This window comes from Urocampus carinirostris, chromosome 3 (genome assembly GCF_059441175.1).
Source record: "Urocampus carinirostris isolate Australia breed hairy pipefish chromosome 3, RoL_Ucar_1.0, whole genome shotgun sequence".
Lineage (NCBI taxonomy): Eukaryota > Metazoa > Chordata > Actinopteri > Syngnathiformes > Syngnathidae > Urocampus > Urocampus carinirostris.
In genome coordinates this window covers 18,228,056-18,253,838 of record NC_142351.1, presented here as the reverse complement: position 1 = coordinate 18,253,838, position 25,783 = coordinate 18,228,056, and the positions used below count along the sequence as shown (strand labels likewise).

General features: G+C 39.9%; 1 protein-coding gene across 1 annotated transcript; it reads right to left on the bottom strand.

Moving 5' to 3' along the window:
• Window positions 1–16,994: 16,994 nt before the first annotated feature.
• pfdn4 (prefoldin subunit 4) lies at window positions 16,995–22,434 on the bottom strand. Its single transcript, XM_088329852.1, has 4 exons — window positions 22,333–22,434; window positions 18,977–19,084; window positions 18,739–18,879; window positions 16,995–17,281 (listed from the first exon to the last, which is right to left on the bottom strand). Exons 1-4 carry the CDS (start codon window positions 22,357–22,359, stop codon window positions 17,150–17,152), a joined length of 408 nt encoding a protein of 135 aa, XP_088185978.1. The 5' UTR covers window positions 22,360–22,434; the 3' UTR covers window positions 16,995–17,149.
• Between the last annotated feature and the right edge of the window lie 3,349 nt (window positions 22,435–25,783).

The following is a 25,783-nucleotide window of genomic DNA, read 5'->3' as shown; positions in this document are numbered from 1 at the left end:
TTCTAAAAATCACGGTAAACCGTCCTCATCTTCCTCCTTAGAACTGAAGCCATCGAAAAGCAACTTTGTCATATAGACGTCGTCCCACGCTCCCTTATTCCAAAACACGCTAGCAACACGCTCGCAACACAGTAAATGGGTCTGGTAAAAAAAACATACGGTACTTGCAAAAATCACGGTAAACCGTCCTCATCTTCCTCCTTAGAACTGAAGCCGTCAAAGTCGTCTTCCTCAGTGTCGGAAAGAAATTTTGTCATATAGACGTCGTACCACGCTCCCTTATTCCAAAACACACTGGCAACACGCTCGCTCCTTCTTTTTTGGACTGCTCGATTGCTTTTAGCTTGAAAGCTGCGTCTTTCTTTTTGCATTTTGCATGATGAGGGTATGTTTACGCCAATTTAATTTACTGTATGCACAAGAAGTTGCCGTCTTCCTCGGCGCATATATTCCACCGGTCTAAATCTACCTTTTGTACTCGAGCGCCGCTGGCGGCCGTTAGTAAAATTACATAAATTGGTCACTGAATAAGCCGCAGGATTGAACGTTTGGGAAAAAAAGTAGCGGCTTATAGTCCGGAATTTACGGTATATTATTTTATAATTTTTTTAGTACCAAACAATACAGGTTACATATACAAACCTTAAACACATCTTATACATAAGTAGGGCAGTGTCTGTATACTGTTTTTTTCCTTTTCTACTTGATGTTAAATTGTTCTTTTGCCTGTCTGTTTTGAGTTTGTTTGGGGTGGGATTTCAGATGATATTTTTATAAAAAAATGTTGAAAACTGAAAATTAAAAAAGGAGAATTAAAAAAAAGAAGCGTTAGTTTGGTAAAAATGAACTAAAAAAATAGAAATTTGAGTTTTAATAAACATTATTTGTTGTACATTGTTTCCTTGAATAAACATTATGGGCCTTTCTTTGTATAATTAAGCAATTTTATTTTCTCCCCATCCTTCCCAATGAAATGTTGACACTGTCTACTGCAAGCTTACAAGGAAAAGTGTTATAAATGTATTTTGCAGACCTCCATTAGCTGACAATGTTCAACAATAATTTAAGGCAAACGGCAGCATTTGGCTAAGAGCCTTTTTTGAAGTCATCGGCAAACTTTGTCCCCAATTTGAATTAATGCAGTCACTCAAGTGTTCCTGTGCATTAAATCATTATATGTAACATGGCGTCCATAATGCACTCTGCATAAAAGCAAAACTCAGACTGTTTTCTGAACAGGAGAGGAAACAGAATGCAGATTAAGTTCAGCTTTTTTTTTAACTCCAGTTTTCATTGAGGTCACGGGTAAGTGTTTCTTCAGGAATCGTGTGGGAGGAAAACTGAATACCTGCTGGAAAACCCATGCAGGCAAGGGTGAAAATGTGAAAGAAATCCCCTCAGGAGGGAGTATCAAGCCCGTAACTTCGAATATGGGGCTGATGAAACAACCGCATGCCTACAGTGCTTCAATATTATCAATTTGCTTTTGTGAGGGTGAATAAAAATGGCAGCAGTTTGAGAGACAACACGGATTTTAATATGACCCTAATCATAAATTGCTGGTTATTTGTTGTTTCAGTAATGTGATACCCGATTTATGAGACAGAAAAACGTGACGTGAAAAAGAAATGTAAAGCAATGGATGCACTCCTAACTGTTAGAACCTGAACAGACGGAGGACCCAGACGCATAACGCTTGCACACAAGCTTTATTTTACAGGAATGGGGCAGTCATGTGCGGGAACACATACGCCAGAGGAAGACAGGGCCGAAACCGGACAGGACGGACGGGATCAATACACAAGCAGATACCGGACAGGACGGGACAGAGGGGATCAATACCGGATACAACAGCAAGATACCGGACAGGATGGGACAGACGGGATGGATGCCGGATACTGGAGCAAGATACCGGACAGGACGAGACAGACGAGATCCATAACGGATACTGGAGACTGGAGCAAGATACCGGACAGGATCAAAATACAAGTCTCGAGGTGTGTTGATGGACTGACAAGGAGTGAATGAGAGCACTGAGTTTAAATAGGAGGAAAGCCAATTAGGCAACGAGTGAGGGCAATAGGCAACCGTGACACTAACCTTCTTCAAGCTCCTCCTCATCCTCAATTGAAGAAAAGACAGAGCTGCCAATTAAATCAGTGAATTCCATCGTGTCCAAACCAGCAGGAGAAAGCCCAAGGCCAGAAAAAGACGGGTTTAGTTACTTAGCAATAACTGCCAATCATGGGCGAAATTGTACCTTGTTTCATGTATTCTTCTAATTTCTAACATTAATCATTCCTGAGAACTGAAGTCAGGAGCTTTATTCAAGCTCTGCTTGTGCAAATGCAAACATCCAGTTCAACAAAACATAATATAAAATCAAACAAAAGCTGGGGAGAGCAGTTCTATTGAGGATTTTATCACTATAAAACAAAGTACAACAACAAACAACACATTTTAAACATATTCTGGGTTTGTTTAGGAGAGTGTGTCTACTAAAAAAAGTGGGAAACTTGTGAGCAGGTATTTTATTAGACATAGGCTTGGTTTGGAAAAAGAGTCTGAGTGTAGTGGGAATTTACCAAACTGACCTTATTTTCAACCGTGGGCAGGATAAACTGACTCATTGGAATTTGGAATGTTCTGGCAAGGTTCCAGACACAAACTATAAGTAAATGCTTCACTCAAATACATAGATAAAACTAAGGGTGTTTTAACGAAGGGGTCTGCAACCTGGTGCCCGCGAACACCAGGTAGTCCTCTAAGAACACCCGAGTAGCCCACAAACAGGTTCTGAAACTAGCTCATCAGTGATGGGTTATTGCGATTTTTGTAAATTTGATTTCTAACTGATTTCCAACATGTTTTAGTGGTTGACTTAATTTCCAAAGATTACAACCTGGTAATAACATAGTAACAACATAGTAATAATATAAATTATTTTAAAAGGGTAAATCAGTCACAAAAAGTAGCTCTCAGCTTCAAAAAAATTGGTGACCCCTGGTGTTAACTTCAACATAATGAATGAGATAATGATTTAAATGGTCAAGTAGATATAATGGGAAAAACCCATGATTATGACTATATATAAAAGGATATTTATAATATTTTAAAAGAAGACACAAAACATTTTTTCTGAAGACTTAAAAAGGCTGTTTTCACAACAACCTTGTCCAAAAAGTGCAAATACAACCCAGCTTTTGTCCAACCACATATTGCTGCACTTAATTCTCCAATCACCAATCTATCATAAACCATACTAAAAGGGTCTCACATGGTTAGTAATTGAAAACTATTTTTGATTGTAGAAAAAAATATTTACATATGTGTTTTTCTCAACTGTGTCATGATTACTCATTACACTCACCTTTGCCCGCTCGTTTGGCGCCAGCTGCTGCTGGTTACCTGATTGGTTCCCTATTTAAGCTCAGTCGTATCACTTGTCTGTTGTTAGTCCGTCAGCGAATCTCTGTTCTCACAAGGCAAGCATTTTTGACTCTGACTCCCATCGGTCCCGTTCTGTCCCCCGTTTTTCACACGTTTGTTCCTGATTTCCCTGTTTGTCTCCTGCTACAACCTGTTTTTTTACCCCGACCACGTTTTGATTTCCCGTCCCGGCTAACGATGTTTTTTTTTTTTTTTTTTTTACCCAGACCACGTTCTGATCTCCTGTCCCGGCTAACGACCAGTTTTTCCATGTAACTACGCTACGATCTCCCGCTTCGGAAGATCCTCTTCCGCATTCAGAGCCCGCTCCGATCCCGGGAGCGGCTTGCTTCCCGCGTCCAGCGAGCACCGGATCTCTGGCGCTGACTTTACTCTATATTTCAATAAACGTTACGCATTTGGGTCCTCCTTCTGTTGGCGCATTTTTAGAGTTTTAGAGAAATCTGTTCTGGTCTTGACAAACTCACTCTTTTCTTTACGGTCTCTTTCTGTTTAAGAATTTAGTGCACTGCTTGGAAACAGGTCCTACTTCCCTTTTCATCTCCCAATGTTGTTTTTTTTTTTTTTTTGTTCTAGCTTATAAATTGAATCCGTCCATTTGATTCACTTGAAACAGGTCTTACTTCCCTTTTCGTCTCCCAATGTTGGTCTCTTTTTTTGTTCTAGCTTATAAATTAAATCCGTCCATTTGATTCACTTTCGTTCAATTTGAATATTTTGCCTGTCGTGTAAATGTAAAAATATGCTCTTTATTAAATGCAAAATGCATTTTAGTGCATTTTACAGTCCCCACTTTGCAAATCTCGAACATTCCAAAGCCGAGAGCAGATGCTTTTATAACAGCGAGTGAAAAAAATGTGATTTGAATAAAGCAAACAAGTCATAATTCGTCCTTGTTATCCCAGAGCTGTAGCTTCCCATTAGGCTGTAAAAGTGAGGCCTCATGTGAGAATGACGACTGCGGGTGCTGCTGCGCCATCAATTGAGGCTAATTGGCTGACAGCAGAGCTGAGTTGGCGCGGTAGCAATGTGACTGATCTGTTTTTAAAATCTTTTCTAAAACATAGTCCTGCTGAGGGGAATTTAAAGGATCCATCCTTCTTCGGTAAGTGCCATAAAGAGGGAATTTGTGGGCAACATGTGGACTTTTCCATCGGTTTGACAGAGCCACCCAGAGGTCATCAGCTTCACAAATCGTGCCGGACTGAAGCAGAGTTAACTTTTCCAAAGCTTTGCTCCTTTTGTCCATGTTATTTTCTTCAAATTTAAGTTAGTTTGGAAGGAACCTGAACAGTTTTAAAGCATTGTCAAATGCATCGGAAAAAGTCATCAGTGTCCCCTTCAAACCCCTGGACATCTACAACTCCTGCCTCATCTGCAAAGCCACCAGGATTGAGGGCTATACAAAGAAACATGTATTGACTATAAAGATAAATAAAGTTAAGTTTAACTTACTTTTGGAAGATTTAGGCGCCTTCCTCCTCTGTGGTAGAAAGTGGCCGAAAATAAGCATTCCGACCATTTTCTCAACTGCATCAAGCTTTCTTATTCATACCCGTCAACCTGTACGTTTTTGCCGTACAAAGTACGTTTATTATGCATTTTAAGATGTGTACAACGTACAGTGGAACCTCGGTCCTTGACCATAATCTGTTCCAGAACCCTGTTCGAAAACCGATTTGTTCGATCACCGAAATCATTTTTCCCATTAAAAATAATATAAATCGTTTTAATCTGTTCCAACACCCTGGATGTTTACCTTGAATGTTTAACGTAAACATAAAGATAACCCAGGCTAATCGTACGTTCGCGTTATCGTAATCTTCCGTGCGAAAGATTACGCTAACATGAACGTGTAAAAATTTAAAAATCAGGTCGTTTACAAGTCATTTAGCACCCGGGTCTTCAAAACAAGTGGTGAGCGGTTCATTGGAAAGGGGGCTCCGTTCCAACACCCTGAATGTTTACCTTGAATGTTTAACGTAAACATAAAGCTAACCCAGGCTAATCGTACATTCGCGTTATCGTAATCTTCCGTACGAAAGATTACGCTAACATGAACGTGTGAAAATTTTTAAAAAAGGGCTAAAACACTTCGTACACCTATATTAAAAGCGAAAGCAAAACGAAGCAAGTCCGCACGCGATAAAAGTTGGTCTACACCCGTACGCCGCTCAGCATCGCACCCTAGCGTACGCACTCACGCATTACCAGGGTTCGAACTCCGATTTTATGACCGAACAGCGAAGCAAGAATTTCTCGAAATTTTTGGTCGGACTCCTATTTGTTCGAACTGAGAGGCGTTCGAAAACCGAGGTTCCACTGTACACGAAAATCTGTACGGAAAAACGCAAATTTGTCAATTATGCGTACCATGCGGTATACACCGACTATCACGAAACGGCAAATCAATCAAGTCAAACGAGTTCGCCGCGGTGGCCTCTTTCACGGTATTGTTTTTTTTTTGTTGCAAACGAAGCGAGCGGTTTGATGCTACTGTGCGCATGCGTCTGCCGCCTTGGGATTTCCCATGGCTTCAGCAATGTTGCAATGGCTTAAGTTGTCCACCAGATGTCATTGTCACTGAATTCTTGAATCATTTTTGGCGCTGTTGTGGAATAGATTAGAGAACACTGTAGTAATTAAGCAATACTTGTAATTTCACCATTTATTAAGAATATGTAAAGAATGATATAACGAAACACATGTACAATATAACATGTTAAACTACATAAATAAAAATGCTTGAAAAAAATATGGTGTAAGATTTTTTTTGTATTTTGTAAGGGAAAATACGACAGTTAGTAAGGGCATGGAGCCCTGGAGGTTGACAGGTATGCTTATTCCACTTTCATTTCAAAAGAAATGGCTCGCTAGAGATACAGTGCAGCGTGTATGCACACAAACCAGGAAGAAGAAGCCAGATTTCTTCTTCGGGGTGGATACTGGGTGACCGGCGGCGGAAAGAAGCACTACATCACTGTCCTCTGTTCGGATAAAGGTGCACACAATACAAAATCTGACTTACAGCAGTGTCCGGATATTTTTTGACATCCCCCAAAAATTTTTCGTATCTACTGTTGTCGTAACTCGAATGTTCGTAAATAAGGGAGCGTCTGTACACTATTTAAGGGTTTGTTTACGTGGGACTAGTGACATCATAAAGACACGTCATTGCTTCTTAACAGTCGGACGGCCCGGTCATTAATATTAACCCTTGAATGCATAAGTGGGATAAATAATTACCTCACAGGTTGTTATTCTTCAAAATCTTTAAAAAATAAATAAGTTGCAATTTAGTCATATTCCAAGTATTCCTCATAAAAAATGTGTATGATATGATGCCATTAGTATTTTTATTTTTTTCCACTACTAATTACAGACTCCACTCATGGAAGACTGTACGGTAAGGTCATGCATCCAAGGGTTAAGTACTTACAAAATAGGACAGAAAATGCACCTTTCATCAAAAATCGAAAATCACATTGAAATTGCAATACTCGTCTGAAAAATCGCAATTGGATTTTTCTCAAAATAGTGCAGCCCTAATGTCAGGTAAATTGGTCGGTCCAAATTGTTCCTAGGTGTGATCGAGTGAGTTGTCTCTATGTTTCCTGTGACTGGCTGGCAACCAGTTCAAGGTGTCCCCTGCCCACTGCCCGAGTACAGCTGGGATGGGCTCCAGCATGCCCGCAACCCTATTGAGGAGAAGCGGTGCAGATAATGGATGAAGAGATAAAAAATTTCGGTAATGATCTATCCATCTATCTATCAACCCTGGTCATATCACTCAAGAGGGGTGACCGACAGCAAGACAAACACATACACAAAAATAAAGGAAATTAAAAAAGGGAAAAAGTAACAAAATACATACACATTTTTTGGACCAAGGCCAACCCAAATGCCCAAACACCCAACCAGGTTAAGCACCTCGGCACCTAAGTTGGTCATGCTTTCGTCCCTCCAGATGAAACGGGACACAAGAAAGCGGCCATGTCACTCGGGTCAGGGTGACACGACACACTCTTCTGTTCAACAGCAGGGCCCGACAGCTTTCACTGGTTTACCCCTGCCGCATCATACAGGTGCCCTGCTCATCCATTAAAACACGTTTAAACATCTCACTATCCTTTTCCAACACCTCTCCACTACTTCCTATCACCAACAAGAGCTCTAGCTTCCACTATATTTAGACCTCATAACACCATCCATCCACGTCAATTGCGGCCTTCCTCATGGTCTCCTTCCATTTACTTCAGCTCTGTAGATCCTCTTCAACATTCGCTCCTCATCCATCCTCTCCATATGTCCAAACCAACCGAGTAATCTCTTATCCGCTTGCTCAGTTCCACTACTACTCCGGTTCCGTCTCTCACAATTTCATTTCTCAATCTATCCAATCATTCCTAACATACTCCTCAAACTCTTCATCTCGTAAAAAATTAATTTACTTCTCAAATCTGCGTTCAGGCTCCAAGTCCCTGCACCATACAACACAGTCGACACAATCACAGTCTTTTCTTAACATCCATACTCAGAGTCTTGTTGCTCATCACTCTCCTCAGAGCACCCAACACCTTGCTTCCTTGATTCACTCTGTGCAATATGATACAACTCTTCCATACCTGTCTTCAATTGTTTTTTTGGCAGGAATGGAACTTCAATGCGGCACACATGAGGTTAAGGGAGCATTTCGGTGTGAATTAAGACCTCAAGCGTTCCACTTCAAGTCAATCAGAAATGAAGACAAACGCATCTTGAAATACATCTCAGGCTGTTAAGTCGTGGACAGGGCCGTTGTTCTTTATTGCCAGGACGACTTGTGCTTATTGTCGTGATGCGCACCGCCGCAGTGTTATATTTCTTTGCCGTCTCGGCTGATCTGCGAGATGGACAGTAATGAAATGAGCAACGTCCCAGCAAAGCGCTGCTGCTGTTCGAGGAAGCAAAGGGACTGAACTCATTAAAGCCGAGCTAATAAAAGTCTGGAGCATAATGCGTCTAGTTACAACTGGGTGTTATCTGCGTGCTTCTTGAATAATTGCAAACGTCAAGATCGCGTTCCAAAGCTCTCAAGTCACATCTTTCACTCCTTGTGCGTTGTGGTCCTTCCAGTCCGTTTGTTGTTACTCAAAGTGAGCTTTTTGATCGTGTCTTTGTGGATCATGGTGCATTCTAATTGATGCTTAAGCAATTGGCTGTCACACTGTAGCGGTGCACAGTAGTTAATTTAGGTATTGAGATACAAAATATGAGCGTTAAAGGGGACATTGGGTATTATTTAGCGCCTCTTATTGGTAAAAAAACAACAACAATTCATTAAAGCCCCAGTATATAATATTTGACCAATAGATGGCACTGTTGTTTATAAAACAGTGCCCCAGAGCACAGCGTAGCTGCAGTGTCTGAACCTCAAGACAAGAAGTTACCGGACAACAACTACCAAGCTACTTTATAAGTTACATGAGTTTAGTGTAGAGCCTAAATATTTGTCGGGAACGCAAATGCAACTCTGATTTCAAATGGCCGATACTGTAAATAGGTTTTCATCTATATCAGAATCTTTATATAATTTTCCTTTGAAATAAAAGCATAGGTGTTTCCTGCTAACTTATCAACATATACCTCAATTTCTTCCCAATACAAATGCATCATAAGAGCTTGCTGCTGTTCCATTCATTCAAATTTCTCCTCCATAGCTAAGTGGGCCGCCATTGGGTAGAAAACTCCCAGGCTGAAAAAGGGGCCCACTCCAGCCCTGGTGTTAAATGATCCTAAATCACTTTTAGTAAAATGAAAAAAAAAAACTTTAACCAAACTGACAATCTTGGTGCTCAGCACCTCGAAAGCTCTGAACCTAAAGTCGCCCCTGGTCTCGAGCATCGGTCCGTTGGCCGATAAATAGATCCGACAACACTTGTTCTCAGCCAATCAGAACGTGAGGATGACAACAGCCAATGGCTGCCGATTTAGGTCGTCCAACTTTGTGTCACATGTGATCCACACCCTTGTATAGTGATACCTCTACTTACAAACGTATTTTGTTCTGGAAGTAACGTTGTAACCGGAAACATTTGTAGGTACTTTTTTGTATCAAAAATTGTTTGACGATGTGCCTGGGGCACTAGTAACATTGATCCGAGCTCTCCAAACAATTGGTAGGGCTGAAGTCCGTCCCTTTTCCTCAGTCAAAAACTAATGTAGAGAAGTGTTTGAAATGGATAAAGGCATGCTATCGCCTTCACTTCAACTCAACATGAAGATGATTGATAGGAACCGGAACAAAGTTATTTGTTCTACAGTTAGTCTTTTATTTTTATTAAATTGAAGTTGCTTTTGGTTTGGTTATAAAACAGTACCCTATCAACCTCAGAGCATGACGTTTAGCTCCTCCCTACCACGTTAATTTGACAATAATCATGAAATACAAACACAGACACGCCTTTAAAAATCCGTTCTGTCATAGGTTATGAACGGATGAAGGTTTTGCAACGAGAGCTTAAAGAAAACTTTGCTTCTTTTATAGCATTAGGTGCACCAAGGATTAAGAGTGACGTGACGCATCTAAAACTCGTTAAGGTCTGTTAGAAGGGAAAACAAAGTCTACATACCCTGATTTACATTTGCAGTAAGAGTCCGTCAGAGCTGACAAATCTGAATAGATTTCTATGTGGAGTTGGTACGGGGCTTCTGACTTCCTCATAGATCGCCAAAATTACAAAGTTATAAGCGTCTTTGAACAACTTGATTCCATGGATATAACTTTGTATATAATCATTAAGACCATTTTCTACTGTCTCTTGGGATACGTTTGAATAAGAAGGACAAAATGGTACATCTATGTTATCAAGAATAGCGACTCGAGTCACTCACTGTTGTTTCAGCAGCCCCATTTGCTCCACGTGTGATACATGGATACCGTAACTATGGTGGGCGTGGCTTAGGGCTCTCTGGCAGACCCCTTTTTATTTTATTTTTACCCAATGCGACCTGCAACTCCTAAAAGTCATCTCCTTCCGACCAATACTGATAATTACCGTATTTTCCGCACTATAAGGCGCACCGTGTTATAAGGCGCACCTTCAATGAATGATATATTTTAAAACTTTTTCCATACATAAGGCGCACCGCATTATAAAGCGCTATAAGTGCATGCTGGTTTAAGATCAGGTAATTGTGCAATTTTGTAATTGTAATCTTGTGCAGTCCTTCGAGACATTTTTGTGATTAAGGGCTATATAAATAAATGTGACTGGACTTGGCTACAGTAGAGGCTGTAGTTACGTTATGCAACCATTAGATGGTGCCGCGCTAAAGGGAATGTCAACAAAACAGTCAGATAGGTCAGTCAAACTTTATTAATAGATAACAAACAAGCTTTCCACAACTCCATTCACTCCCAACATGAACAAACAGCTGTTTTATTATTTTCTCTGAGGTAAAGCATTTTCGTGACACATCTTTAAACAACAGCAAGGCATAACATTTTACTTTTCCTCCGTTTAATCAACACGCAAAAAAAACGTCTGATACTGTTACGGTAAATTAAACGTTAGTGCAATCGCAATATAGTGACACTCATAATGTGCAAAAACAATAACAAGTGCAAAACAATAACAATAAAGCAATAACATAATAACTGTAAAATGTAAAAAGCTCATCCTCATGCTTCCTCCACTTCCGCACCATCGATTCATTAATGTTAAACTCTCGCTGCTGCTCTATTTTTGTGTTCTACTGCGTGACTGATCACCTTGAGTTTAAACTCTGCGTTGTAAGCGTGTCTCTTCATAGGAGCCATTTCTGGGTCTTTATACAGATTCAGATTCAGATTCAGATCTACTTTATTGTCATTCTAGTACACGTGTATACAGAACGAAATGTCGATGCATCTGACCCCCACAGTTTCCTTGAATGTACAGATATAAATAATGTTGTATTGTATTTTGGCTACGTGTAGTATTTTACCATAGTGCCGATAGTGCAAGAAGAGTAGCTAACCAGATGTGCAAAATGGGCACAAATAAAAGAGAATCGTTGTTTAATATTTCCCAGTATGCACAGCGCGCTTCTACACGAAAAATGGAGTCGGTGGCTGCTTCTCTTTGTTGCGAGACCTTGCAATTCAACATTGATGCATATACTGGACTGTCTCAGAAAATTAGAATATTGTGATAAAGTTCTTTATTTTCTGTAATGCAATTAAAAAAACAAAAATGTCATACATTCTGGATTCATTACACATCAACTGAACTATTTCAAGCCTTTTATTATTTGAATATTGCTGATTTTGGCTTACAGCTGAAAAAAACTCAAAAATCCTATCTCAAAATATTAGAATACTTCCTCAGACCAAGTAAAAAAAATAATTTTATAACAGCAAAACTAAATCAAACATTTGAAAATGTCCATTGATGCACTCAGTACTTGGTTGGGAATCCTTTTGCACGGATTACTGCATCAATCCGGCGTGGCATGGAGACAATCAGCCTGTGGCATTGCTGAGGTGTTATTGATGCCCAGGATGCTTCGATAGCGGCCTTCAGCTCATTTGCATTTGTAGGTCTGGTGTCTTTCATCTTCTTCTTAACTATACCCCACAAATTCTCGATGGGGTTCAGGTCAGGGGAATTAGCAGGCCAATCAAGGACAGTGATGCCATGGTCAGTGCACGAGTTACTGGTGGTTTTGGCACTGTGGGCAGGTGCCAGATCATGCTGGAAAATGAAATCCTCATCTCCATAGAGCTTTTCAGCAGATGGAAGCATGTAGTGCTCTAAAATCTCTTGGTACACAGTTGCATTTACTCTGGACTTGATGAAACACAGTGGACCAACACCAGCAGCTGACATGGCTCCCCAAACCATTGCTGACTGTGGGAACTTCACACTGGATTTCAAGCAACTTGGATTTTGCTCTTCTCCAGCCTTTCTCCAGACTCTGACTTCCAAATGAAATGCAAAACTTGCTTTCGTCTGAAAAGAGGACTTTGGACCACTCTGCAACTGTCCAGTGCTTCTTCTCCATAGCCCAAGTCAGACGCTTCTTCCGTTGTCTTGAATTCAGAAGTGGCTTGACCATGGGAATACGGCTATTGTAGCCCATTTCCCGGACACGTCTGTGAACTGTGGCTTTTGATACCTGGACTCCAGCTTCAGCCCACTGTCTTTGAAGCTCCCTCAAATTCTGGAAGCGGCTCTTCTTCACAATTTTGTTAAGGCTGCGGTCATCTCTCTTGGTTGTGCAGCGTTTCCGGCCACATTTTTCCCTTCCAACAGACTTTTTGTGGATATGCTTTGAAACTGCACTTTGTGAACAGCCTGCTCTTTGAGAAATTTCTTTTTGTGTCTTACCCTCCTGATGGAGGGTATCAATGATGGTCCTCTGGACAGCAGTCAGATCAGCAGTGATTTAGTTTACTAAACCAAGCTGAGTGTTTTTAAGGCTCAGGAAACCCTCGCAAGGTGTTTCGAGTTAATTAGATGATTCAGGTGATTAGTTGAATAGCCTACTTGTATACTTTTTCATGATATTCTAATATTTTGAGATAGGATTTTTGAGTTTTCTTAAGCTGTAAGCCAAATTCAGCAATATTAAAATTATAAAAGGCTTGAAATAGTTCAGTTGATGTGTAATGAATCCAGAATGTATGACATTTTTGTTTTTTTAATTGCATTACAGAAAATAAAGAAGTTTATCACAATATTCTAATTTTCTGAGACAGTCCAGTATAAGGCGCACCGGATAATAAGGCGCATAGTCAGCTTTTTAAAAAAAATAATCAGATTTTATGTGCACCTTATAGTGCGGAAAATACGGTAATTTGTGTCTTTAATTTTCCGAAAATTAAAACATCCAATCATTCACAGGCCCAAGTTTTCATGCCGAGCGTATTGCTGCCATGATGATTAGACGCATGCCAGGATGAAGACAGAGAAGCCGTCTCCCTTGATTTGTTTGACCGTTCTGACATTTGAACGAGCGTGCCAAAGCAAAGGGCAAACCTCTTTCTTCCTTCACTGCAGCGAAACAAAGCGATCAGGTAGATGAGTTTAAGGACCAGAAGCAGACAAAAAAAACACGTATTTGAAGACCTCCACGCCCCTGTCGCAAAGCATTTTGGTCACGGCTGGCTGGTCACGTGGTTTAGTGCAGCAAGACTTCATTAGAAAGCTGTTTTTAGCTCCTGATTAACTTCAACGGGGGAGAGAGTGACCCCTTGCGGTCGCTTTTGGCAGGTACAACTCTTTAATTGGCTAAAATAAAGGATTCCATTCGTTGAATATATGGACTACACTCGTCACATTGTGGGTCATGTAAACAAATCAACATTGATTCGAGTATGTTGGTGAATTCTATATATTTAGAGGTTTTGGTTTAGGGATTTATATAAATGTTTTGGAGTTTTAATGCAAACCCATAAATATATTTGGGCTTTGAACACAACTAATATAAGTAGCCGTCACATAAATCTCTCCCAGAATTAGAATTGTCTAAATTGAAAACAATTTGGTGAACATTGTTTACGAGATTAGACTTTGGCACTTTAGAACAAACATGAAAAAAAAGACCTAAATGAGTAGAATAAGATTTAAAAAATAATGTAATGGTAAATATTCAAATATTTACAATGCAGCATTCGTAAACTGGGCTGCATCAGAACAATAGTGAAAAATCTTAAAATTACATTAGCAACTCAGCCTGTTTGTCCTTGTTTGGAGTGATTTGTAGTGTCCGCCAGAGGGCAGCAGATAAGAGATGGTGGACAGGTCCATTATAATAATAATAATAATAATAATAATAATTTCCTTGTATTGTCATTCTGTGTAACAATGTACACAGAACGAAATGTCGATTGCACCTGACCCGTTGTAGCGAGCCGATGCAGCCGCAGCCAACAGAGGGCGCCGCCGACCACTTTTTAAGTCTTAGGAATGACTCGGCCGGGGCGCGAACCCCGACCTCCCAGTCTCAAAGCGGGCGCCTTACCCGCTAGGCTAATGTTGTTAGCTCTCCAGTGAGACTGGGAAGAGTGCAACCGATGATGTTCAGGGCTGTGTGGTTGACACACTGTAAGATTTTCCTATCGGCAGCTTTGGTCCCAGGATACCCTAGTGATGGCAGTGTGCTCTGCAATGATGGCTCTGTAGATGGACACTAGCAGCTTCTGTTTCAGGCCGTTTTCCAGAGTACTCTCAGGAAGTGGAGCAACTGCCAGCCCGGCCTGCTCTACCAGGTTTGGTATTGGCTTGTCAGGAAAGGTCATCAGAGATGTGGACAACCAAGAGTTTGAGTGGACTCTCTTCATACCAGAGGTGGGCAACCCAGTACTTGAGGGCCACCTACCCTGTATTGGAGCAGAGAAACCTCCAAAATCATGTCTACGTTTGCTCTATATAGTGGAGCTTGGTTTGTGCTCAAGTTACTTCTCCTTTTATTAAAGTATGACTCTTGAATTTTGTGGTGTTAATTTCCCAATCCCAAACCCAATCTGACAGGGTCAAAACAATGTAGGGTCATCTGCGTACTTAACAACTGTTTATGAGGTGGGTCAGTAAAGAGTACAATATATAGAGTGAAAAACAGAGGGCTCAGCACACATCCCTGGGGGAACCCGTGCTCAGCGTTAGGGTGGAAGAGACAAGGTGGTCGAGTTTCAGACAGTGGGCGGTTAGAAAGTCCATAATCCAGCTTCTGTACGTCCACAGCGCGAGACATGCTGAGAAAATATAAACTGTTATGCTGTATTACTTTATTTCAATGAGATATAATTTACAGTGGAACCTCGGTTTTCGAACATAATCCGTTTTAGAACCCTGTTCGAAAACCGATTTGTTCGATCACCGAAGTCATTTTTCCCATTAAAAATAATGCAAATCGTTTTAATCCGTACCAACACCCTGAATGTTTACCTTGAATGTTTAACGTAATCATAAAGCTAACCCAGGCTAATCGTATGTTCGTGTTATCGTAATCTTCCCTACGAAATATTACGCTAACATGAACGTGTAAAAATAAAAAAATCAGGTCGTTTACAAGTCATTTAGAACCCGGGTCTCCACAACAAGTGGTGAGCGGTTCATTGGATGGGGTCTCCGTTCCAACACCCTGAATGTTTACCTTGAATGTTTAACGTAAACGTGAAGCTAGCCCAGGCTAATCGTACGTTCGCGTTATCGTAATCTTCCGTACGAAAGATTACGCTAACATGAACGTGTAAAAATTAAAAAACGGATAAAGAAAAGAATTATGAGTAGGATTTCTTACCTTTGTTGTGGTCAGCAGAAGGCGCAGGTGGACAGTGGGGTATTCCCTAGCAAGATCAGACACTCGCACACCTCCTTCATATTTTGCTATTATTTCTTTCTTAAATGCAATAGTTGTACCCGCTACTTTTCTTTTTTCACCTGTAGCAACTTTGCTGCTTGCACTGACTTTCTTCTGAGGCATAATTAGGGGCTAAATGACTTGGTACACCTATATTAAAAGCGAAAGCAAAACGAAGCACGTCCGCACGCGATAACAGTTGGTCAAGAAAAGAGCGTTCTACACCCATACGCCGCTCAGCTTTGCACCCTAGCGTACGCACTCACGCATTACCGGCGTTCGAACTCCGATTTTTTTGACCGAATAGCGAAGCAAGAATTTCTCTAAGTTTTTGGTCGGACTCCGATTTGTTTGAACTGAGAGAAGTTCGAAAACCGAGGTTCCACTGTATTAAATAAACAAGCACCAGTGCAGATTGATTGCCTTAATTCAGATTCAGATCAGATTCAGATTTACTTTATTGTCATTCGTGTACACGTGTATACAGAACGAAATGTCGATACATCTGACCTGCACAGTTTCTTTGAACGTAAGCTGGGAAGAACTTATTCTGCATTTCGATTGTTTGCATTTCGATTTCGATTGTTTCATGGAGAAAGGCATTATGATAGCCTTGTTTTACACATGACTGTTAAGTTTTTAAAAAATAGTTCAGTTGATTATTTCAGGTCTTCAGCATGGAAACTCAGGAACATAGATTTTGCTTGCCTTCATCCATGTTTCAGATCAGGGGATGTTATGTTGGTCTGTTCATGCCTCTAAAAACTACTGTGATGAAGAACTATACAAATAAATATAACCTGACTAAAACAAGGTCACAAGGAAAAATGTTCTGTCTTCTCAATGCATTTTCGTGCTTTTAACAAGAGCAGAAAGATGTGTGATAGAGCTCTTGGAAGACCAAAAGCATGTTAAGTCTGTTGCAATTGACCTTTTGGGTAATTAGCACCTATGTTGTGCCATTTTTTTCTGTTTTACTCTTAACCATACCAGGAATGATATCTATGAACATTATCATTCATTTTACATAGCAGTCCTCATCTTCAACCAACTCTACAATCCAATTTCACTCAAGTTTTAGGACATATGCAGAAGTCAAGGTGGCCTGGAAATGATCTAAATAACACCAAACTCACACAGAAAGGCTGAAGCCAACACTTTTCAATATAACTTGTTTTGAATCATGACTCACAGATCAACAAAAAAAGACAGAATGATACACTTGAATAGCATGTGTTTATTTACTGCTTTCCCCACTTCGTTCTCATCTGTGTGGTTCTCGGTTCTCATAGATAAAGTCCAAACGGATCTCCTGTTTTTGTGTCAAACGTTCTGTAAAAGTCCTTATTGGGTCTCCTGACAATGTCCCACCTCAGCTTTCATCCGCCTCCAAATTGATGTTGTCACCAAACTTGGCGTAGAGCTGCACTTTCAGGTCCGACAGCAGCTGTTGGATGGACATCACTCGCTCGTCTAGATCCTTGACTTCTTGCTGCAAAGATTCCTGCTCACAAAATGAAGAATTCTGAATGATCGGATGCATACACCTCACTACATGACAAATGTGCTGCCAATCTTAATATTGCCAATCTTAATAGCTGCCAGTGGCAAGGAGCAAGGAAGATAGGAGCAAAATATTTTAGCTGAAACTCAACATTTTTTGCCTCTACCAGTCAATAAGTGTTGTAACTTTCATTGTACAAAGTTTCCGTTTGTAATCACTTCCTGTACTAACATTGTGGCATGATACTGTAAACGCAGAACCAAGTGTCAATGTTGTTCATCTAGGGAAACTGGTACTGCTCATGTGAACCATTTAGTGTTTTATTGCCCTGCATAACTAATTGGTTACTTTAGGCTAACTTTCCTGTACAAACAAAAACATACAGGGTTTATACAGGGTTTTTTTCATGGCCAAATTCAACCACCTTTAAGGCCAATTTATCCAGTGCCTTTAAAGGAAGAAATCCTGCGCTGATCCAAAGCAAATTCTCTTTGGTTGGCTTTAATGACTAAACCAAAATCGCTATCTTGCTGCTAGCACACACTTTGTGATATTCTGAGCCGTTCCTATCTCCGTGTCTACGATCTTTTGGTGCCAATGGGATGCTATAAACTAAAGTTATTTCTGACATTCTGCTTAAACAATGCAAGTACAGTCAGGCTACGTCACAATTTTTTTCAAAAACGGAAAGAGCTTATTGGGTTCAATATGGAAGGGAAAAAAGAAAGATTTTACTGTATAAATAAAAATCACATTTTTATTTTATCTTATTTTTTCAGAGGACCTGTGTCTGAATTGGTTAAAAAGAATTGTAAATAGTCAATTTTTTGCATTTTATCGTATATTTATAGCACTGAAGAATCAATATTTAAATTTTTCAATTTTATTGTTTTGCATTTTCGGGTATGATGTATTGTTTAAGCTTCAAGAGTTCATTTATATTTCATGCGTTTTGCACGGATTCTCTGCATAACATATGGAATTACTAATTAGTAAATAATTTGTTGCGTAAAGTCTTATTATTATTTATTATATAGATTAAAAAAACAAAAAATAATCTGAGGAGCTGTTTGATAGCCAACAGAGCCAAAAAAGCCAGTTTGCTAAATAGAGCTGTCCCTCTTGGGTGCAACCAGTAGGAGAGAGGTAATGCTTCACATGACAACGCCATTATGACAACCTACAGGAGTAGGCGTGTCTGCATCATTTTTATGCCTTTTTCGAATTTGCCTTTATTCATGCGTGGTCTCTTCAGACAGCCAAAAAACAAGCCAGTGGCAACAATTTCAAGCGCTTCACCCAATATTCAAGCATTTTTCTGACCTTAAAACCACAATATTAAAACTCAAGCATGTTCGAGGATTTAAAGTACCTGTTTGAACCCTGAACATAACACCCTAATATGATTGCTTTACGGTGCATTGATACATATCCGTGTGTATCGACAAATAACTTACCTTGGCAGCCTCCAGCATCTCTTGCGTCTCCTCCTGCGTGTGACAAATGAAGACGTCACCGATCTGATAGGGTATCAACAGTGAATCGTCATCAAACATCATTAGGTCGTCGCTGGCGTCCTGCAAGTTCTGCAATGACTTCTGCAAAAGAGCGTAATGCATCAGTGAGCAAAAACCTGCAAAATACGACCTGATATACATAATAATTCAGGGCTTACGGTAGTCCCACACTACTCACGTTCTTTAACTCAATTTCCTTTTTCAGTTCTGTCATCCGATTTGTGCTCCTAGCAAATTTGTTGATCTTCTGCTGGTCTTCAAACGTGACATTGACATCTTCGACCCCCTGCACAGGACAAAAAATGAAGTCAAATTTTGACACACTGTAATCTTGAATTTGGAAAATGTAAAAACGCTCTTGATTTTGGCTATACAGTGAAGAAAATAAGTATTTGAACACCCTGCTATTTTTCTATTTCTCCCACTTAGAAATCATGGAGGGGTGTGAAATTTTCATTGTAGGTGCATGCCCACTGTGAGAGGGATAAACTAAAAAGAAAAAATCCTTAAATTACGATGCATGATTTTTTTTTAGCAATTTATTTGTGTGATAGAGCTGAAAATAGGTATTTGAACACTTGAGTATCATCTGGAATTCTGACCCTGAAAGACCTGTTAGTCCACCCATTAGAAGTCCACCTGCAATACATGTATCATCCTGAATCAGATGCACCTGTTTGAGCTACATAAAGACACCTATCTACCCCATAAAATCAGTAAGACTTTAACTTGTAACATGGCGAAGACCAAAGACAAAATTGTACACCTCCACAAGGCTAGAAAGAGCTACAGAGCAATTGCCAAGCAGCTTGGTGAAAAAAGGTCCACTGTTGGAGCAATCATTAGAAAATGGAAGAAGCTTAACAGGAGGGTCAATCTCAATCGGAGTCGAGCCCCATGCAAGATATCACCTTGTGGGGTCTCAATGATTCTGAAAAAGGTGAGGAATCAGCCCGGAACTACACTGCAGGAGTTGGTCAATGACCGGAAAAGAGGTGGGATCCCCATTTCCAAGGTCACTGTAGGTAATACACTAAGACGTCATGATTTGAAACCATGCATGGCACGAAGGGTTCCCCACCTTTAAAAGCACACATGTCAAGGCCCATCTTAAGTTTGCATATGACCATTTGGATGATACAGAGGAGTCATGGGAGAAAGTTTTGTGGTCACCCGAGACCAAAATAGAACTTTTTGGTCATAACTCCACTGAGCATGTTTGTAGGAAGAAGAATGAAGAGTACAATCAGAAGAACACCATCCCTAGTGTGAAGCGTGGGGGTGCTTTTCTGCACATGGGACAGGGCGAGTATACATTCATTTTCTCGGGTGTTCAAATACTTATTTGCAGCTATATCACACAAAAAAAATTGTTAAGTCATGCATTGTGATTTCTGGATTTTCTTTTTAGTTTCTCTCTTTCTCACAGTGGACATGCACCTACGATAAAAATTTCAGACCCCTCCATGATTTCTAAGTGGGAGAAACAGCCAAATAGCAGGGCATTTAAATACTCATTTTCTTCAATGTATGTAGTCAATATTATGAAAGATGTATTTTAGATGTAACCACCCCAGAAAAAGTCAACGAGTTGTTGCCAGAGTCAGAAAAAAAACAAGTGGAGTAATTACATCTTGAGAATATTTTAACAAGGATGGTTTAAAAAAACATTTTAGGCATTTCATATCAGTAGGTGATATCAAAGCAAAGAAGATCGCAGTTATGAGAAGATACAGAAATATATTTGACCAATAACCCTTCATATAATGTACTGTTCATCAATTTGCCTTATTTATTATTGTATATTAGGGCGGCACGATTAAACGAAATCTAATCGATATTACAATGAGAAGTAGAGTGATTGTGTAATCGCATGACACTGCGTTTCCCCCCCCCTAAGATTTAAAGTTCCCCTTTGTTATTTGAGTGATTGAGTGTTTGGTAAACCGGAAGTCACAGTTCGTGTTTTAACAGTGCCGGCCGGCCAGAGGCAAGTATGATCGGCAATAGCCAATAAAGGCGAGACAAATCCTTATTATTAGTAAACAAAGCAAGTGAGCATTAACTACCAAAAAATATTCAACAGTTCTTTCCTACCACAGCAGGCACTCATCATATCAGGGGAATCCAGAACTTTAAGATCCAATACTCTTGCATAACATTGAAAAGCCATTGTGCCAGCCGAAAAGCTAATGCTGTATGGGATGATTTCGATGACCTTTATGATGTCCCTTATTTATGACAGCTATTAAAAAAAAACCACACTTTATATATGTTGGTTAAAAATACTGAAGGAGATTAATATACCAAGAGTTCCTTTGGGTATTACATGTTATACGAGTGAGTCATAAGCAATCCTACAAGTTTGAAATATTATTTATTTGTTTTTCAATTTACCACTGTGGAGTAAAGTTCTGTTTTAATTTTGAATATGTCTTCCCTGCAGGAAAAACAAAATGGGACCAGAGTAGGCACTTAAAAGATTCTGATTCAGCCTACTCTTTTTGGGCACAATTTTAAGTACTGTGTTGTATTGAGGGCAGCACATTCGTGGCACAGTTCTAAGATCATGGGATCAAATCGAGCTACCAGCTGTCCTGTGTGGAGTTTGCATGTTCTCCCTGTGCTTGTGTGGGTTTCCTCCTGCATTCCAAAACATGAATTTAATGACCTGTTTAAATTGTCCCTAGGTGTCAATGAGCGAGTGAGTTGTCGGTCTCTAGGTGTACCCCTACCCACTGCCAGCTGCGATGGGCTCCAGGACCCCCACGACCCCACCAAGGATAAGCGGTGCAGATAATTGATGGATGTTGTATTGTACAGTTGTTAGTGTGCAAATAGTTCATAGTTTTAATTTATTAATTAAACATTTTGTATTTTTCTTTTATTTCTCGGTGTACTGTACCTAAATAAAAAGCCACAAATAAAGAATTTCCAAGAGGCTAGAAAGTACAGCATCAGTACTGACAGAGGCAATGCACATTCCTATTTATGTTCCGTCCCTAATTCAAATAAATCATCTTTATGCACACACGAGCGGTTTACTATTACATTCAAAATACATGCATTTGGAATATCTTCATTGTGTTTTGCAGGGGCGTTCCCATGCAATAGAAAGCATGTATGTATTAACGCAAACCCATTCATCCAGTGTGCGTTTAACACAGAAGAAGAAACCAAACAATCCACTCGCATTCACTGTCAGAGAAAGCCATACTGACCACACGAAAAAGAACCAAAATGACAGTGAAAAATATCTGATTGGAAAAAAAAAGCAGAAAGGATAGCGAGGCTCCCGCGACCCTAGGGAGGATAAGCGGCACAGAAAATGGATGGATGGATAGCAAGGTAGCTAGCCGCCAGTTAGCATCATGCTGCATTGCTCGACATAAGGGTGTGACATTAAGGGTTTAAGAAGATCGGAACTTGCTCTTGAACATTTATCAGTTACGCTTACAGGTACACAACACACAATCCTTAGCACAGTGGTATAACGTTCAAACAATTGACACTTATCATTATAAATGTACATACGGGTTTTGCCTTTATGGTTGCTGCCATTTTTGTTTCCTCGTCGACGTATTTGACTGTGAAAAGGGAGCGTCCAGCTAACAGCGCCTCTTGCGTCGTGATGGAGCAGCGAACAACCTCGCCTCCTTTATTTTTAGATAACACGACGAGCGATAAGTTTTATCTTTCGTATTTTAAATAAAAGCATGCATAACGCCAGTCAATGTTAATCGTATAGTTCCACTTAGTATAGCAAGGACTGAGTGAGATGCTGCAGCAGCGTGTGAAGGTTAGGGGCATATTATGTGGAAAACAAGCAGGGTTGGGTAGGGTTACTTTAACTGGATTACTTTCAATTACTTTTGGATTACTCCAATACCAAATATGCTAATAAAAGACAAAAGAAACTAAATATGAATAAAATTGTGACTTACAACACGTGGTAAGCTTTCTCTCCTGGCTTTGATCTCTTTGATCTCCGGCAAAACTAACATAGAATGCGACAGAAACAAAATGAAAATAAATCCAAACAGCTTGCCAACATCATTTTTGCCGTTGCATGTATTCCGTTACTCCCCAAGCCTGCACAAAATTTAGTCATTTTATTCATATTTAGTTTCTTTTGTCTTTTATTGGCATGTTTGGTATTGGAGTAATCCAAAAGTAATTGAAAGTAATCCAGTTAAAGTAACCCTACCCAACCCTGAAAACAAGTTAGAGCCCCCTGGATGATATCTCTATAGCAGGGGTGGGCAATTATTTGCAGTTGCGGGCTGCATTGGGTTAAAAAATGGCCTATCTATTTTTTCCATTTATGAATAAATATGTATGCATGTAGATGCTATCTTACTTTATAATGTATTTATTGATAAATAGATTTATTTCATCAAATTGCTTTTGAAACGCTCAACATCAAAGCAAGATAATATATATCAGCACTACATTTTAGATTTAGTTTTGTAGCATTGCTGTAGTTGTATTTTATGAGCGTTTTTGTAGTATTTCTGTAAGCAGATTTGTTTAATATTTCCATTGTAGTATTTTTGTAGTATTTCAGAACTAAAGCTAGAATTAGAATTGGATTTATTGTTATTGATATCAACATAGTGAAACATCAAAAGAAACGGGATAAGTCATGGCGACATGTGATATAAAAACTTGCACTTTGACGGTGACACGAAGAGCATGCTAGGAGCACGCAGGCGCACTGGGTTGCTAGGCAGATTTTAAGCGATAACAAGTTTGTTCATGTTAGTAAACTCTGGGAGCGGCTAATAGCATCTCATACTGCACTGTATTTTTGACTTTGTATTCTGAAACGCCTTTGTAACTAGAAGCAATATTTTTCCGTTCAGGTACTTCGTAACCTAAATATTTCGTATGTAGAGACATTCGTAAGTAGAGGTAATCACTTTATGTGATTAAGGGTAAGCTATACAAATAAATGTGACTTGAACTGACATGATCAATCGATTGAATATTCTGAGAACATTATCATGAGAATAGGAGTGCCCAGCCTTTTTCAACCTAAGAGCTACTTTTGCATATACATTAATCAGCGCAAAGGACACCCAGTTTGATATGCATTTCCAAAATAACTACCGTACTTATGACGTTATTATTATGTCGTTACTGAGGTATTACCAGGTCACTTACTGGAAGTATTGTGTTAAATAGACCTAGCCAACCACTAAAAAAGTATTTTTACTGAAAAATCAAAATGACCAAGCACTGGTGAGCTATTTTCAGAATAGGTCCGTGGGCATCTCAGATGTCCTTAGGGGGCACCCTGCTGCCCATGGGCACCCATTTGTGACCCCAGCATTAGAACATGATGTATTAATGTTATGTCCTAATCTCATTGTAAACGGCGGGTCAGTGGCTTGCATGTCAGCCTCACCATGCAATTTCAGCTAACGCCCTCCCTGTGTGAAATTTGCATGTTCTACCCATGCCTGCAAGGTGTTCCTCTGGGCACTCCCGTTTCATATCAAGTCAAGTCAAGTCAAATTTATTTATATAGACCTTCATCACAAAAATGTTTCAAAGGATTGCACAGGATTACAATGAAACAATTACCTGATCTTAAACCAGGTAAAAATAATATTCCCACAACATGCATGAGAGGTTGATTGGAATTCTAATTCTTTTAGATGCAACTGCAGCTTTGCTTACCCTTTAAATGATTTGTGGATATTTAACGCCACACTTGTAGTCACTGAATGACTAAGTTGTCATGATGGCTGATTAATTTCACCTGTGCCCGCTCGTTTGGCGCCAGCCACTGCTGGCTTCTTGATTGGTTCCCCGTCCTACTTAAGCTAAGTCCTTTCACTCGCCTGTTGTCAGTCCGTCAGCGGACTTCTGTTTTCACAAGGGAAGCATTTTTGACTCTGACTCCCGTCCGTCTCGTTTTTCACCTGTTTTCCATCCGTTTGTTTCTGATTACCCCGTTGTCTCCTGCCACGACCCGTTTTTTGACCCTGACCATGTTTTGATCTCCTGTCCTGGCTAAGAGCCTGTTTTTGTGTCTACTACACTACGATCTCCCGCTCAGGAAGATCCACTTACGCATTCGGAACACGTTCCGATTCTGTGACCGACTTGCTTCCCGCGTCCAGCGAACACCGTATCACAGACGCAGCCTTTCCTTTATACCTCAATAAACTTGTGATTAACGTTACGCATCTGGGTCCTACATCCGTTCTGTTTGTGACATAAGTAAGTCATGGGTTTGATGACTCCGGACTTCTTCTTTGGAGTTCTTTTATGCTGCTGGTCCATGCGTGAGTATTTTTCTGGGAAAATCAAGATGCAGATTTCAGGATACTCTTTCAATATTCCCAAAAGTCAATTTATATACCAATTGTTTACATCTAAAGGTAATTCAATCATTTTACAACGAATTGCATTAAGCCATTCAAACCTGTATTGATCGGTGAATATTTAAGTGCACCTGTTTTGCTCATATCGAAAGTCAATAAGTAAGGGACCCTGGTAGAATTGTCATTCGCTTGATGAGTGGACACAGGTCCTTCTGACACACCACTATTTGCATACATGCATTTCAATCTCTACTCGTTTTGCTCCGTTAGTTGTACTACAGTGGCATTGCTTTTGTCTGATTTTTGTCTGAATTTAAATGTGAAGTTGTTCATTCCTGGCACTAAATGTCAGAGGTGTTATTAAATGAGTGCACTGACTGTCAATATTTCCACAGCAAACGGTGCTGCACCCAAGTTCAAATATTTGCAAGACGTGTACAGCAAGTGTCATCATTTCGTTTGAGAACACATGCATACCATTAATTCAATAAGAATACAGTGGAACTCGTATCGTCGAGCAATCTTTTGTGCAACTCCAGCAACATTTGTGAGAAAAGCAAACTACACGTCATGAAAAATCTGCTTACTCAATTCAGAAAAAACATCACAGTCGTAGACCAGATAAGTATGAACGTCAGAGATCAGAGTCG